General features: G+C 37.0%; 1 protein-coding gene across 1 annotated transcript in view; it reads right to left on the reverse strand.

Moving 5' to 3' along the window:
* Window positions 1-333: 333 nt before the first annotated feature.
* Window positions 334-14,442, reverse strand: part of LOC125699886 (connector enhancer of kinase suppressor of ras 2-like) — a 172,203-nt gene continuing 158,094 nt past the window's right edge. Inside the window, exons 20-24 of the mRNA XM_048959890.1 lie at window positions 12,147-12,217; window positions 11,341-11,444; window positions 9,408-9,915; window positions 8,906-9,105; window positions 334-8,499 (exon numbers count right to left, since the gene is read on the reverse strand). Coding sequence (XP_048815847.1) covers window positions 8,284-8,499; window positions 8,906-9,105; window positions 9,408-9,915; window positions 11,341-11,444; window positions 12,147-12,217 — 1,099 coding nt within the window. The 3' untranslated portion in view covers window positions 334-8,283. The remainder of the gene's footprint in view (window positions 8,500-8,905; window positions 9,106-9,407; window positions 9,916-11,340; window positions 11,445-12,146; window positions 12,218-14,442) is intronic.

Raw genomic sequence — 14,442 nt, forward strand, 5'->3', positions numbered from 1 at the left:
GCGGGTCTGCGTTACCGCCGGTGGCTGAGCCTGGCCCCGTGGGCCCTGTGCAGAGAGCGGCCCGCAGCTCCGTTCCGGCTCTGCTGACGGCCTGGTCTTGGATTACTCTTCGTAGTTACAGTTATTAGAGAACACGCACTAAAAACAACGTCAGCACAAAATTTAAGTGCAGATAATTCCGTTTATTGAAGTCCAAATTTACAACTGAAGTTTACAACTGTTGTTTTTTTTTTTCTCCCCCCCAAAACAAAAGCTTCATTTGAATTTAGGAAGAATAAATGTTCTTTTTAATAATGTACACGCTATATCTCTTAAATAAGTTAATATCTTTGAAAAAAGAGCAATATGTTCCTTTTTTAATGTTGCAGTGCAACTTACAACTTACACGTCTGTGCAATGTACCATGAGGTATATGCCCAGTGAGCAACACACAGTGAAGTTTTCCATTCATAAATTTTCATTGTAGACACACAAAAAGTTAACAAGTTAATCTGTGATAGAAAAACGCAGCCAGTTACAGTAGTTCACACAGAAGTCATCTGAGAAGAGGAAAAAAAGAAACCTAACGTTCACTGCCTATATAAACTATTGGATCATCTCTCAACATAGACAAGTATAAAATTAAAAATACTGTTGTGAAACCAAAGAATACTGTATTATCCAGGGGTTGAAACCTAGCCTAACCTGTATGCGTCCAGTTAGAGCAGTTTTCTCTCTGTGTTCATTGAGCTGAAGGACTTTACTATGATATCGGTAGAGCATCTGCTCATAAAAGCGCTTAAGCAAGATGGCAAGTAGAGAAAAGTTGCAGGATGTCATAAACTGTGATACAACTCAGACACCTTCCCTGGCATGGACAGATGGTTTACCGTGACCTCTCAGTTCATCTCACAGTTGTTTGGAAAAACAAGGCTGATACATGGAAGATTCTGAGTATTTGAAGCTTTGACGCTTCAAACTTTTCAAGATGGCTCTTACTAAAAATACTTATTTTTCATGACATAAAACACATATTTACTTTAGAAAGAATCAACCACAACATAACTTTGTGATAAATAACAGTTCTGCCGCTAATACTTATATACATACTGCTTGTAAACAAAAAATGCCCACAGGTCATGGAGTCTCCATGAGTTTTATACAAGGCGCTATAGATTTTTTTGTTATTGAAAACAGTCCTATTGAAAGTTTGGTTTATAACCTCCTATTGCTACAGAAACAGTAAGAATGTTTATATTTACAAAGAAACAAAGACCATGGAGACCCCATAGCATTATTTGCTAAAGATTTTAAGTTAGTGGGGTTTTCAAAGTACATGTTATCAGCACGTTCAGATTTAATTAACAGTACAGGTTGAACACCAGCAGTACAATACTCTAGTGCTTTGGTATTTCAACCCCTGAATATACAAAGACATTACTACAGCCTACTTCACAGTTTAATGCAAGTAAAGTGCAAGCCATAGTACAAGGGTGTCATACATTTTCATACATGTAAGCATTATCTATAAAAGGCTCTCTATACAAGTTTTATTAGCTACTTTAGTAAACTAGACTGAAGTCACCTATGGCCCAGCAATTAATGCTCTTGCAAGGATATTGTCTTTGTAATACAGTATGTGTCAAATGTAAAAAGTTCATTAATACTAGTGCATTTCTCCTATATTCTAACCTGTTTCCATTTCAGATTTTTAAATTGAAAACCTTGTTTCTCAGTAAAACAAAAGTTTTAACTGGTAACGAGGCCTTTGATGTTATTTTGGCCAGTGAACAAGTTTTCTTAAGACATTTCCTTCATGGTTGCCAGTGGAAAAAAGCAATAGAGTTAATATGTATAATGTGGCATTCTTATTTAAACTGCAGCATTCAGACAGATACATTTACAGTTAGTAAAAAGATCTGTATTGATACCCTCACTAATGCCTGAGAATGAGTAATATTCTAGAAATGTGAGGACAGAAGTTAGTGAACCTTTCTGGTCAAACAGCAATTTGTTGACATATTTTTTAATTTCTTCAACATTGCTTTCTTTCCAATTCTGCTCACACAGTGGCATTAGTGCATACAGCAAAATCTCTAATTGTCACATTAACCCTTGTATGCATGTGATAAAAATAACACATTTGTCTGATACTAATGAATATGGTTCTTAAAGATAATGATGGGCAGTATCTTCCTGAAAATCGTTCATACTTTATTAACACTAGGTTCCAGTAAGATATCAGCTATCTCGAAACAAACAAACTGAACAAACAACAAAAGAAAAGAAACAGCCCCCAAAACTGAAACTGCTAAAAGCTTAAACAATGTTCTTTATAGACCAGTCTAAGTACGCAAGTATGGCATAAGCTGTAAAGCATAGAAATTAATCTTAAATGTTTTTTCAAGTACTATATCAAGAACAATACCGAGAGTAGTCACCTGCCTACACATAGTGAATGGAACTGTTCAGAAATAAAATACTACGCTTATACATAATAGGAGTAAATAAATATTTTAAACTCAACTAAGAAAATACAACTTACTTGTTTTTGTTTGAAACAACCGTGTACTTTTCATTCATTATCGATAATATGTCTCAGGTTTGATCTTCGGATGCATGCTGAGTTAACAGCCACTGAGAGCCTCAGCCATTCACTGTAAATAAGAGGTGGGGGAACCTGTCCCGAGAGTAGCCTGCCTGAAAAAGCTGATCTCAATCTTAGCTTTAATGAGGGAAACATTCTAGAAGGAAAAAAGGAACTTGTTGTTACTTAATATAAATTAATTAAATAATATTGCTTCTTGGGTCTGTTGAAGATTTTTGTAAATAATCATTCATAAACATCACCTGGCAACAGGGAAGAGTGCTTATTATCTCTAAGGAGATCTTCAGCTCAGTGGTCTAAGGCCTGCAGTCTTCTATGAATTTACCCTACAGACAAAAAGGCATTACTACAAAGCATGCTCTGAAAGTAATGCCTCCCATTTTATTATGCTGGCCCACAATGTCAGGCAGATGATGGTGGGATGGCAGAAATTGAACCTTCCCACCAATAATCTGTTACATTCTGTTGCTGTGTGACAGATGGCAGCAGTCAGGGGCAGTTTGAAAAAAAAAGAAGTCTGGTAAGGAATTGACTATGAAGCAAAGGTGTGGAATTGAATTCCTCCATGCAGAAAGAATTGATTGATTGAATTGAAACCCACTGATGTTCATTGACACTTACTGAATGTTCTGAAGACCCAGGCGAGGATGTGAGCACAGTGAGACAGTGGGTGGTGCATTTCAGCAGCAGTGACAGCAGTATGAAAAACAAGCCCTATTTTGGATGGCCATGCTCAGCTGTCATACCACAAGATGAAGTGTCCTCACCAGTCCATCTGCACGAATCGGCTAATGGTGTTGAAGAACAGTGTCCTGTATCTGAGCATTTGCTCTATCAAATTGTCTTACTGTACTCTTTGTTGTCTTTTTCATGGAAATAAATAGTAGGCATTGCTTTTGGAGCAATTTATACCCTTCTGTTTGATTTCCCTATTTGAAAAGTTAAGCAGAAATAAACAACCCATTGCGAAACCAAGATGCTACATTATTTTAACAATATGCTACAGGAACTTGTGTGTACTACAAACAGATTTTTCGGAGCAATTCTCAGTGTGTCAGTGAAGTAACCCCTTCAATTGCAACCCCTTTGCAATCCTTCACTAAACTTTGAATTGAATAATTATTTTGGTCTGGAAAGCTGTAATTGCTGATGACAGTAAGAATTTAGCAGGCCATACATCTAGCAATTCTCTGCAACACATTTTTTTTTTCCTTCGAAAAAGCAAGTAGTGCAGCACATTACCAGCTGAAAAGATAGCAGTCTGGATCTGAGCATAAACTGACTGATCACATTCAGAATTCCCTGCTTGGAAAAGGCATCAAATCACATCCTCCAGCACATTTTAGTAGCAATTGATCAGTCTCTCCTTGTGGCACTAAAATGTAATGCAGAGCAAGAAGTGCTTGTGATGTATTTGAGAAAGCAGAAGATGCTGTAAGATGGGTTTTGCCAGTGAAGTAAAGTAAGTGGCTTTTTTGTGTAGGATGCAGATTCCCTGCACAATACAATACAGGTTGATTTTGGTGAGGACAAACAGAATCATACCTGTCCTGGCTTCAAGTATGGAGCCAGTATTTTCACAATCTTATTTCTGTCAAAGAATTTGGGGACACAGACTGCTAAGTACGTCCTCCTCTTCTGATTACTTCTTGTTGACATTAACAAGACTAAATTCAGGAAAGTTGTTGCCTAACATCTGTGAAATCAAGAAAAAAGCCTCAGTATTCCCAGCAAGTGCTACTGAGATGGCTTCTAAGATAGTTTTCAACAAAGAATTCAATGGATACAGAACAGTATATTAAAAAGAAGGGGAAGCAATGATCTATTGCAAGCATTAAATCAGGTATATAGAAATGTATGTTAAAAACAAAAAGACTAAGCTTGTGAAGTCACAGAGAGTGATGAATGAGGGACATTTCTCCTGCAGCTTAAAAAAAAAGTCTGGCAGGAATTCTGACTGAAGACACTAAGTTGGCTAACTTCTATCTGGATAAATAATACACAGCCAAAACATCTCTTCATGGAGTTACATATGGTAAGAACCAGTTTTTGTTTAAGCAGGCAGGCAGAAAATCTATGACGCAAATAAATGCACTCTACTGATGCTGCTTATTTCCCTTGAAGAACTCAACAGGAAACTTTTCTTTCCTAATTTAAAAACATTATGTAATCACAGCTATCTTAATAATTTCAGCTGCATTGTACAGAGTTAGAGTACCTTTGGGTCCAGGAGAAACTGCCTTATTTGGATTTGGTACATGGATTTTAGATACAATATCTTTGTTGCTCTTTCATTCAGGTCATTTTGAAGATCGTGAAATTCCAAATAATTGCTCTATGATGACTTTGTGCATTGATTTCTGTAGTTCAGCTGGATTTGTACTTAGATGCAGAAATAAAAAACTAGTGGTGGGGAAGGAAGAGCTTTAGTATGGAGTTGAGTATGCATGCAAGAAGTATGTAAAAATTCTTGTCAGCTAGCCTTTGTGAAAGAACAACATGTGTTGCTTAATTTAAAATTAGATTTTGCTTGCTGTAAGTACAAGCAATACTACTTAAATCTTACAAACTTTACATTTGTTTTTGAATATAGAAAGATTGATCTACTTAGTTTGGTGACCATCTAGCAGTGACTGCTTACACCTAAAGTATGAATTGGTTTATGAATGGTTTGTATAATTTATGCATTTCCTTGCATCAATGTTTGTTATTTATTCCATATTAGATGAAAAATGGTATAAAAAATAGTGAAATATCTTTCGGAGATCTGCTATGAAAAAAGTTAGATAAATTCCCTCTGTTAATGCTTTTGCTATTCAATTATTCAGTAACTACAGCATTCACATACAAACAAATATGTTGAAACAGTTTTTCATTTTGCATGAATACTGCAACTCTAATTTTTATGACAAATTATTGTTCTCTATTTCCTGGATGTTTTTTTATGACCTCAGGTGTTAGAGCCTTCAGTGTATGCTTAATATCCAGTATGATGTGTATAACATGATCCTGTTCCGCTCTGATGCATGCATATAAGGAGCCACTGTCTTCGGTGACTCACAAGTCTATAGTTCATTTGCTAAAGCAAGTCAAATATGCCTTCATGTTGCGTGTTTTATCTAATTGTATTTGCTGCAGTGATGCTGTGACTCAGCTGCTTCTGTGATAAGAACTCAAAACAGCTGTCAAGTAACAGATCCCTACTAATAACATCTCATACTATTCTAGATTGTTTAAACTGTACCCACTGTGGTTCAAATAAATGCAAAGAAAACGATAATAAAAATCAAATCTGAGTTGTGTTTCTTCAGGGCTATACTGAATTGACAGGGCAAGGTTTTGGTAGCAGAAGGGCTGCAGTAGTGGCTGTGTGAGAACAGAGCAAGGGGCTGTCCTCATGTAGGACAGAGCCTTTTTGCCATCCCGCAGAAAAGCCCCACCGCTGGCCAAAGCTCAACCATCAGCACAGCAGGTAACATATTTAAGACAGGACAAAAAATGCTGTGCGCCGAGAATGAGAAAAATCAAAGAGACAAATCTGCGGATACCAAGACCAGAGGAGGAAGAGCAAGGGGATGTTCTCAGGCACCAGAGCAAAGATCCTCGTGCATCCTGTGGAGGAGCGCTGGGAGCAGTGGATGGATGTGCCTTGATGAAGGATGCAACCTGTGGGGGGCCCACAAAGGAGCCTGGAGGAAACAAGCAGGAGCAGTGAGCTCCTGAAGGACTGCATCTCACAGAATGGACTCATCCTGGAGTAGTTCTGAAGAACTGCAGCCCATGGGAAGGACCCATACTGGAGGCTGATCAAGGACAGTATCTTTGGGAGTGGCACCATGCTGGAGCAGAGGAATACAGGGTGAGGCAGAAAGAGTGGCAGGGATGGAATGTTATAGACTGACCACAGCCTTCCATTCCCCATCCTCATGATGAGCAGAGTGGGAGGAGACAGAAGAGCCAGGAAAGGAAAGTTGAGCCTGTGTAGAAGGGGGACAGTGTGGGGGAAGGTGGTTTTAATTTTGTCTTTGCTGCTCAGTATCTTGCTCTAATTTTAATGAACAATTAATTTAAGTAGTTTTCCACAGGCTGAGTCTATAAATGCTGAGTGATCTTTCTGTCTTTATTCTGGCCCACAAGCTTTTCTCCCTGTTAACTTGATGGACACTGTCCTAAACAAACAGAATACCTCTACCCATTTTTACATCTTTAAGTATCTGTCAATACTAAATCTCTTTCCAGACACTAGAACCTCTTTGAGATAACATTTTTTCCTATGTTGTATTGAATTGTATGAATTTTACAGTTCTTGGTATATGAGAGACAGGTTTATATAGTGGAAAATTATCAGTGAGTATCTGTGTTTAAGTAAAATGACATCAACTGAATTCACATCTTCTTTGTCCTGCTTTCTAGAAATATTCAAGCAAGCATAGTCAAAGAAAACTGTGAATCTGCATTGGAAACTTATGTTCAGTAACATTCAGAGCAATCTTTTTTTCAAGAATTTAAGTATTTTCTCCAAGCTCTGATTCATTCTGATCTAAGCAAGGAAGTGAAATACATGATGTGACCTGTGTGTCTTTACAAAACCAATCAATACGGACTGGTTTTTTCAAGTGACGTAATGAACAACTTCACCTGCTTGCTGATGTACTACAAACAGTTAAAAATTATTGCCAGACATTATTATAATTTTGAATAATTTACTCCACTTCAGCTGCCAGTCTATTGCAGAATCCAATTGATTGGTTTAGTTTTTGATTTCTTTTACTTAATAGCTATCCTTAGCATCACAGGTTTTTGAATTGTGTGACTCACAGGCATGCGTCACTTAAATTCACAGTGAAGTAACTGTGAAAACCTGCAGAATGTGCCATATTCAGTGCAGATGTTTTTCTTTCACCATGAAATATTTCAAATTATGTTAAAAGCAGCGTAAGTTGCAGCATTAGTGAACAACCAATATTGTTCTACTCATATCTTAACTTCTGTGCCACACCTACACACTTATATTCATTCATTTTAAAGGCAGGCACAGTATTTTACAAACACAGTATCTAAATGGCCCATACTGTATGCCCATAGGGCCAGATTGGGATCTATTTGCTAGATGTACAGTGTACATTTTAAGGCACACTATAGGGATTGAGTTTACATTTTGATAAATCTGTCCTTTTATTTGCAAAGATGGTCACTACTTGGAAATGTAGCAAAAATAATTGTTCATCTCTAAGACTGTCCAATGTCTTTATGTTTTCATTTTATATTTTTCTCAAGAAAAACATGAAAATGTGAACTGTAGAGCATTTAAAAAGTAAACACCAACTATTGTGTTACATTTTATATACATAGATATATTTAAATATATCTAAATATATAAAATGATTGCAGGAGCTCATACTAGAAGCTTGATTTTAGTACAGTACTTTAAATATACTGGTGCTTGTTTTCAGTTACACTTCTGCACGGCTTCTTTCTAATGCAGAGCTTTATACGGACATTGGTTGATAACAGCAAACAAAAAAAAATAATAAAGAATATTATTGTCTTATCATGCAATGTAGTAGGCATCCTGTGGCACTATTCTCTTATCCAACTTATTTACAGTACTGCTGAGCACATTATTTATAAATATTACAGTGTTTGTCTTACTGATTTTTCATGGCACCCAGCAATTATTCATGATACGAGTCCTGTCAGACGTGAGTTTCAATGAATGAATGTGTATGTGTCAGCATTGGTGCTGAGGTTGCAAGTTCAGAGGCTCCATTTTGAGATTTCAGAGCAGCACTGTACTCACAAATGTCCAGGAAGAACTCATAGTTCTTTAGTTTCCAATCTTTAAACTTCTTTGATGTCAAGTTGGGATCATCCAGAAGGCTGTTGATAACTGTGAGGTCCCCTTCCTTTGCCTATCAAATTCCAGAAAGACACAGTACATGTCAAAATGAAATGCATCCCACACATTGTATTTTGGAATCTTATTTCTTCTTTCATTTTAATGCAATGTACTATTGAGACTACTGTGGACACTTTAATTTTTTGGCTATATTCAGGAACTACTACAGCTTAAACTGGTTGACAGCTCATGTCCTGGCACTTTTTACAACATGCCTATAAAGAGTGCTAAGTAATGTTTGGTTGGTTGGTTTTGGCTTCATTTTGATTTGAGACTAGAACACAATTGCTTTCAAGTACCATTAGTTTCTTTGAAACTTAATTCTAAAGTGGTGAAGAAACCCTCTATGAGAAAACACTGACAGTTTAACTTCTGCAAGTTCAGATTTCTCACACACAAAATTAATGATAAAACCTTACTTTTAAAGTGCTCTTGAGTACTCTGATGTGGTGAAGCTTTTCATTGATAACTGGATCATTACATCGCTTCACAAAAGACTTGCGGAACTCCTGCTTGGTGGAAGGACGCTGTTCTCCAAAAGCTGACAAACTAGCTTCTTCCAGAGACTTATAAAGCTCTTGTAGACCATCTAACTTTTCTCCAGTGTCTTTTATGACTTCTGAAAGAAAATAAAGAAAACTAAGAACAGCCACAGCCAATTCAGCTGAAGATGATTAAAAAAATAATACTGCAAATTAGTGTGTAAAATAACCTATGATACAGTCTTCCCATTTTCATTTTGAAAAGCCACAAAGCTATATCATTAAACACTACATTCAAGCATTTCAAATGCAAAGTCCTCCGTACTCACTGATGAATTTGTCAGAATCAAATCTTGATGGACAAAAAGTTGGCTGAGAATAATGGAATTATTGCTCTTTCAAAGCAGTAAGGTGGATCAGAGTATCTCCAAAAGCTTACCTTCTGCACAAAAACTATTATGCCTTCTAATAGGAATTTTCTCTTCCAAGTTGTCCTCTGTTCCTTCTATGGACTTCACACGCCCCTTACCCCTGACATCTCTATTTCGTGGAAGGCTTTGACTGCGTTGCTTCTGTGGCCTGCTATGAGAGCCATGTCCTCTCTGACATTCCACTAAAGGGAAAGGCCCATCCTGTTCATAATTATGACGCTTTTGTACTGGCAATGTTGCCTGTCTTCGTCTTTCTGGTGACATCCCAGGCTGACCGCTCACATATTCTGGATCAGGAGGAACAGTTTGGAGAAAATGGAGCCCTGAACTGGTTAATGGAGTCTCTATCAGATCCTGCCACGAGCGTCTTTCTCGGTAGGGAGGTCTGCATCCTGATGAATGTGTGCTTCCTGCGACCTCTTGTCGAGAATCTTCAGCAGAAGAATGGGAATATGTTGATTCACTTGAGAAGTGTCGTCCATGTTTGGCTTCAGGGAATGGACTTGATGAAGTCACCTGAAAAGAAACAAAAAGATCTGACTTTAAGACAAGGTTTTGAATAGACCCAAGAAAATCACAAGAACATGATATGTACTAATACAATGGGCTTATATGTGTGTTTTGATATGTCATAATATGAACCTTTGTGAACGAACATACCTAGCAGTGAATTCTTTTATGCAACTGCTCTCTTTTGACCACTCCCTATTCTTGTTTTGCACATTCTCTGCCCATTAGCAACAACTGCTGGAAAGAACTGTTTGAAAACAAAGGTTTTCTGGAGACCTGTCCAGTTTATGCTCAGTCCAGCAGTGTGCTGTGAAGACATGAAAGCCCCCAAAAGAAACGGTAATTGGATTTCCTTTCTTATTTTTAGAGGATAAATATCCAGCCAAACAAGAAAAAGCAAAGACAAAAACAAAAATTTTTGAATTTGGGGGGACTGCTCAATGTATCAAATCATTTTAACTGTGCTGGGTCTGTGTATCATTTTAATTCAAAAACAAAGAGAAAGGCAAAAAAGTGGAAAAACAGAAAGGGAGAGGCTTAACCTGTGTCTCAGTTGATAAAACAGCATCACATGGGTGAATATCAGTCTGAACTTCACCCATGTGATGCTGTTGCCTCAGTCTCTCTTTCTTTGGGTCTGGCAGTGTGAGGATCGTGTCATTCACGCTGAAGAAAAATCTGAAAGAAAAATAGAGAACAATCCTATCTGCTTAGAAACAGATTACACATCACAGCATGTTCTATATGTTAGAAATGTTCTTATTTGCTACTAGAACCTGTTTGTAAACAAAGCATTTTTTTCTCTAGTTTATCAAAACCTCTCCCTGCTATATACTAGAAGTATTTTTGTCTGCTACTTAACGTCTCATGATGCTGCCAGAAAATACTGTTACTCTATTGCATTGTATGCAATGCTTCATCTGGTGAAAAACAGACCAAAAAAGAAAGAAAAAAAAAAAGCCTTACCTCTAAAAATTCATTTTTAAAAAGGAATGTTCATACTAAAACATAATTATGAAATGAATGTGATCCAGTCTCAATCTCAAACATCCAATAATATTCAGTGTCCAATATTCATACTAGAAAAACAGTCTCAGCTAATGCAAACGGTCCCATTCATTGTGTTATATTCACATTCTGCAGTGAAGTCAGCATTTGAATCTTTTGTTGGTATGAGATGCAATTACCCAAATCATACAAAAATATGGTACACACAGTCTGGTGGCATATCCGTGTAAGAAGACATTTACCTCTCTTTACTTCGTAGTTGACTTGATTCAGTTCATAGCTCGTGAGGAACAGCACTAATTTCATCCTCACAATGAGATCTATTTTTGTTCCACCTTAATAATAATTAATGTTCTAAACAAAGCAAAATGCAAATCAAAGCACATCTTTTGTGGTGACCTAACGTCAGTATTTATAACTCACTGAAGGTGTTCGGTGATAGGTGTCACACAGTGTTGAGGAGCCTTCCTGCTTCAGGGTTAAAGAGCCATCAACATCATCCTGGTCGCTTTCACTCCAGTAATCTGCTAACAAAGCATTCTGGGTTTCAGTGATGTATTTTTCCACAAGAACTGTTTCTGACAGTTTCAAAATATCATTAGCTTGCAAGGGCAAACATTTCACAGTCACCTAGGTCACTTGGCAGCCACTGAGGAGCAGATCTTGCAAAAATGGATGGTATTTCAGATACACAGGTACAAAGAACCACCTTCAAATGATTTAGGATAGTGTTACAGAAAGCACATTAAGCTCCTAACTAAGCACTGTGCAATAAACAACAGCTTCTGGTCAGAGTTTGAAAAGGAAACTTCCTTTGAGGAGCCAAAGCAGAACTGAGCCTAAATGCTTACTTGATCAGTGTTCACCTATTAGGTCATGACAAAAAAGGCAAGGCTCAGAAGATGAAGCATGGATCTAAAGCACATCTTGACCTTGTAACTGTGATGTCTTCACTTGCTCTAGGGTGATGAGCATAAGGTGATGGCTCTGCTCTTGGAGATCATAATGCAGCCTGGACTTAGCATTGTGTTTATCATTTTTCTAAAATATTTCTTAAACTATTATTCTGGATTTTATTTTTTGATGACACTAAATCTAATTCTTCAGGGCTATATGTTCATATGATAAGACATAACACGTTAATAAAGAAGTCAGTTATGACATCTCCAACTTCATTCAAATAATGAACAGTGCACTCTCTGCTCTTCTACTTATCTCTGAAACATTACCTTCATCAGGATGAATATCCTTGTCATCAGGTGTGTAACCAATTGCTGCGAGACCCAGACGATTCATCCATCTAAAAGAATAGCAGAAAAACAGGAAGAAGGATAGTCAAAAGTGTGAACATGATGGTGTACAGAACCCCATCACGTAAAAAAGTCAGAAACAACAGTTAGTCCCTACACTGAACACTTCAGACTGTTCAAATCGTGAATCAGATAAATTCAGTAGTTAATAATTTCAAGTAACTGAAAGTCGTTTCAGTTCACACTGCATTTATTGCACAGGAGCACACTGTATTTATTTTGATCGCTACTTCAAGAACTTTCCTGAAAATGCTACAAAAAGACTATAAATCAAACTAGAATTATGATAATACCTGCAAAACCCATATCTGAGTTGTATTCTTAAACACTCCCTTACAGTTTGACCAAATTATTATGTCATTAATTTTCTAGCATATTAAATGTGGTTTCTAGAAGCAGCTCTGCCTGCTTTTTGACAATGCAACGCACATTTTGTTACTAATTATTTTCTTGGCTGATGAATCATACCACAACAAAAAAACCCTTCCAAAGACTTCTCAAGAAAGACATTAGTAAACAACAGGTACTCTACAATAATAACCTTTTTTTTTTTTTTTTTGCAGATTGAAACAGGAAACCTATTAAGTGTAATTAGAACAAAACAAGCTTTTAAGGGCATTCATGAATACATTACTTTTGTAATGACATAGAATATGAAAGGTAGCAGCAAGGAGACAGAAAATGAAGGAAGAGCATACTCCACTAAAAATAGAATACAATTCAGCATGCATTCATCTGCTGGTGTAAGCAATGAACTGCAGTTGCTCAAAGCAATGGTCTTCACCTGTAACATTGGATAGAAAACAGACTCACTGTATGGCCTTCAGCAAATCATTCTATATATCTTACGACTTACATAAGTATCTAAAGAGAACAACAGCATTTACTTCTTACAGGTAATTGTTATAACGATTAATTCAATAGCAAAAGTATGAAAATACGAAGAATTGTACAATAGCATTGCTTTGGCATTTCCATATTAAAACAGAAGCCCCCAATTTGGAAGTAAAAATTAAATCAATGATTATTTTTCACAAATGCCAGCTACAGGCTTAGAACTGCTAACAGAGACATTGCTTGCATCAGCATGCATACCTCATCTTTATCACTAAGGACGTAAATTTCAAACGGATTAACAGGTTTACTGAAAAGCTGATTTTCTACAGCACTCACCAGAATAATTTCATTCAACAAAGGACATGTTGGTCAGTTGACATTTGCTTCATTTTAAAAGCATGATATTTAGAGCAGCAATTGAAATGACATCATACTTTTTCTCATTATTAAGCATTTGTATTTACTATTTTTTCAACAGTGATTCCTGAATCCCTAAACTCATTAACATTGGAGAAAAACAGTTGTAGTCATGCTTTACCCTGACAGTTAGGCATTATGCCTCAGGTACTTTAACTAAGGTTCTGCTTAAGCACCAATGATAAACCAGGGTGCTACCATCTTCAGCCTCTTTAGTGATCAGTGTGCTGACATTTTTGTTGGCTTAAATTTCTTGCCAGTTTATCTTGTTGCTCATTGCTATTTGCTGCTCATTGTTAATGTTAACCTTCAAAACAACATGGATTTCCTCAGCAGACAGGTATCTGCTTTATTCATATGGCCTCAGTGTCCGTATCTGGAATTAGCAGAAGGTATTCTTCCTCCTTGAAGATTGCCCAGATTTGTTTTTCCTACCAAAAGGCAAGAAGGTCCTTGCAATAGTTACAAGTACATTCCTACCTCATTTACCGCAATTCAGAGTTAGCTCTTTGTCAAGAAAATGAAAAGAGATATCTGATGACATTCACTGGTTTCAAATGATAAATTCTCTTCTAACAAAAGAAAAAGAATCTCAATCTTGGGTTTTGTATTTTTTTAAAAAGCCTGAGTGAATGTTTTTGAGGTTAATCAGGAGTTAGAGAAGTGCTGAGATTACAGATCTTTTTCTTACAGTTAACACATCCTTCCCCCCGCCCCCAAGGAAATGCAAACTCAATTCAAAAGGAAAGCTGTGTAAACACGATGAATTTGCCTGATGAGTAAATGCATACTTTCATTTTTATTAAGAAAACAGGCAGCCAAGGTTATAAAAAAGTTCTCTCTGGAAAGCTTGAAACTAACTCATCCACTTGGTTCAGAACTTTGCATTGAATGCCTAGAAGGCAAATGTCAGCTTTCAGGAAGGCAATGGGAGCTGTGTGTCAGAATCAGACTCTCTAAG

Source organism: Lagopus muta, chromosome 13 (genome assembly GCF_023343835.1).
Source record: "Lagopus muta isolate bLagMut1 chromosome 13, bLagMut1 primary, whole genome shotgun sequence".
Classification (NCBI taxonomy): Eukaryota; Metazoa; Chordata; class Aves; order Galliformes; family Phasianidae; genus Lagopus; species Lagopus muta.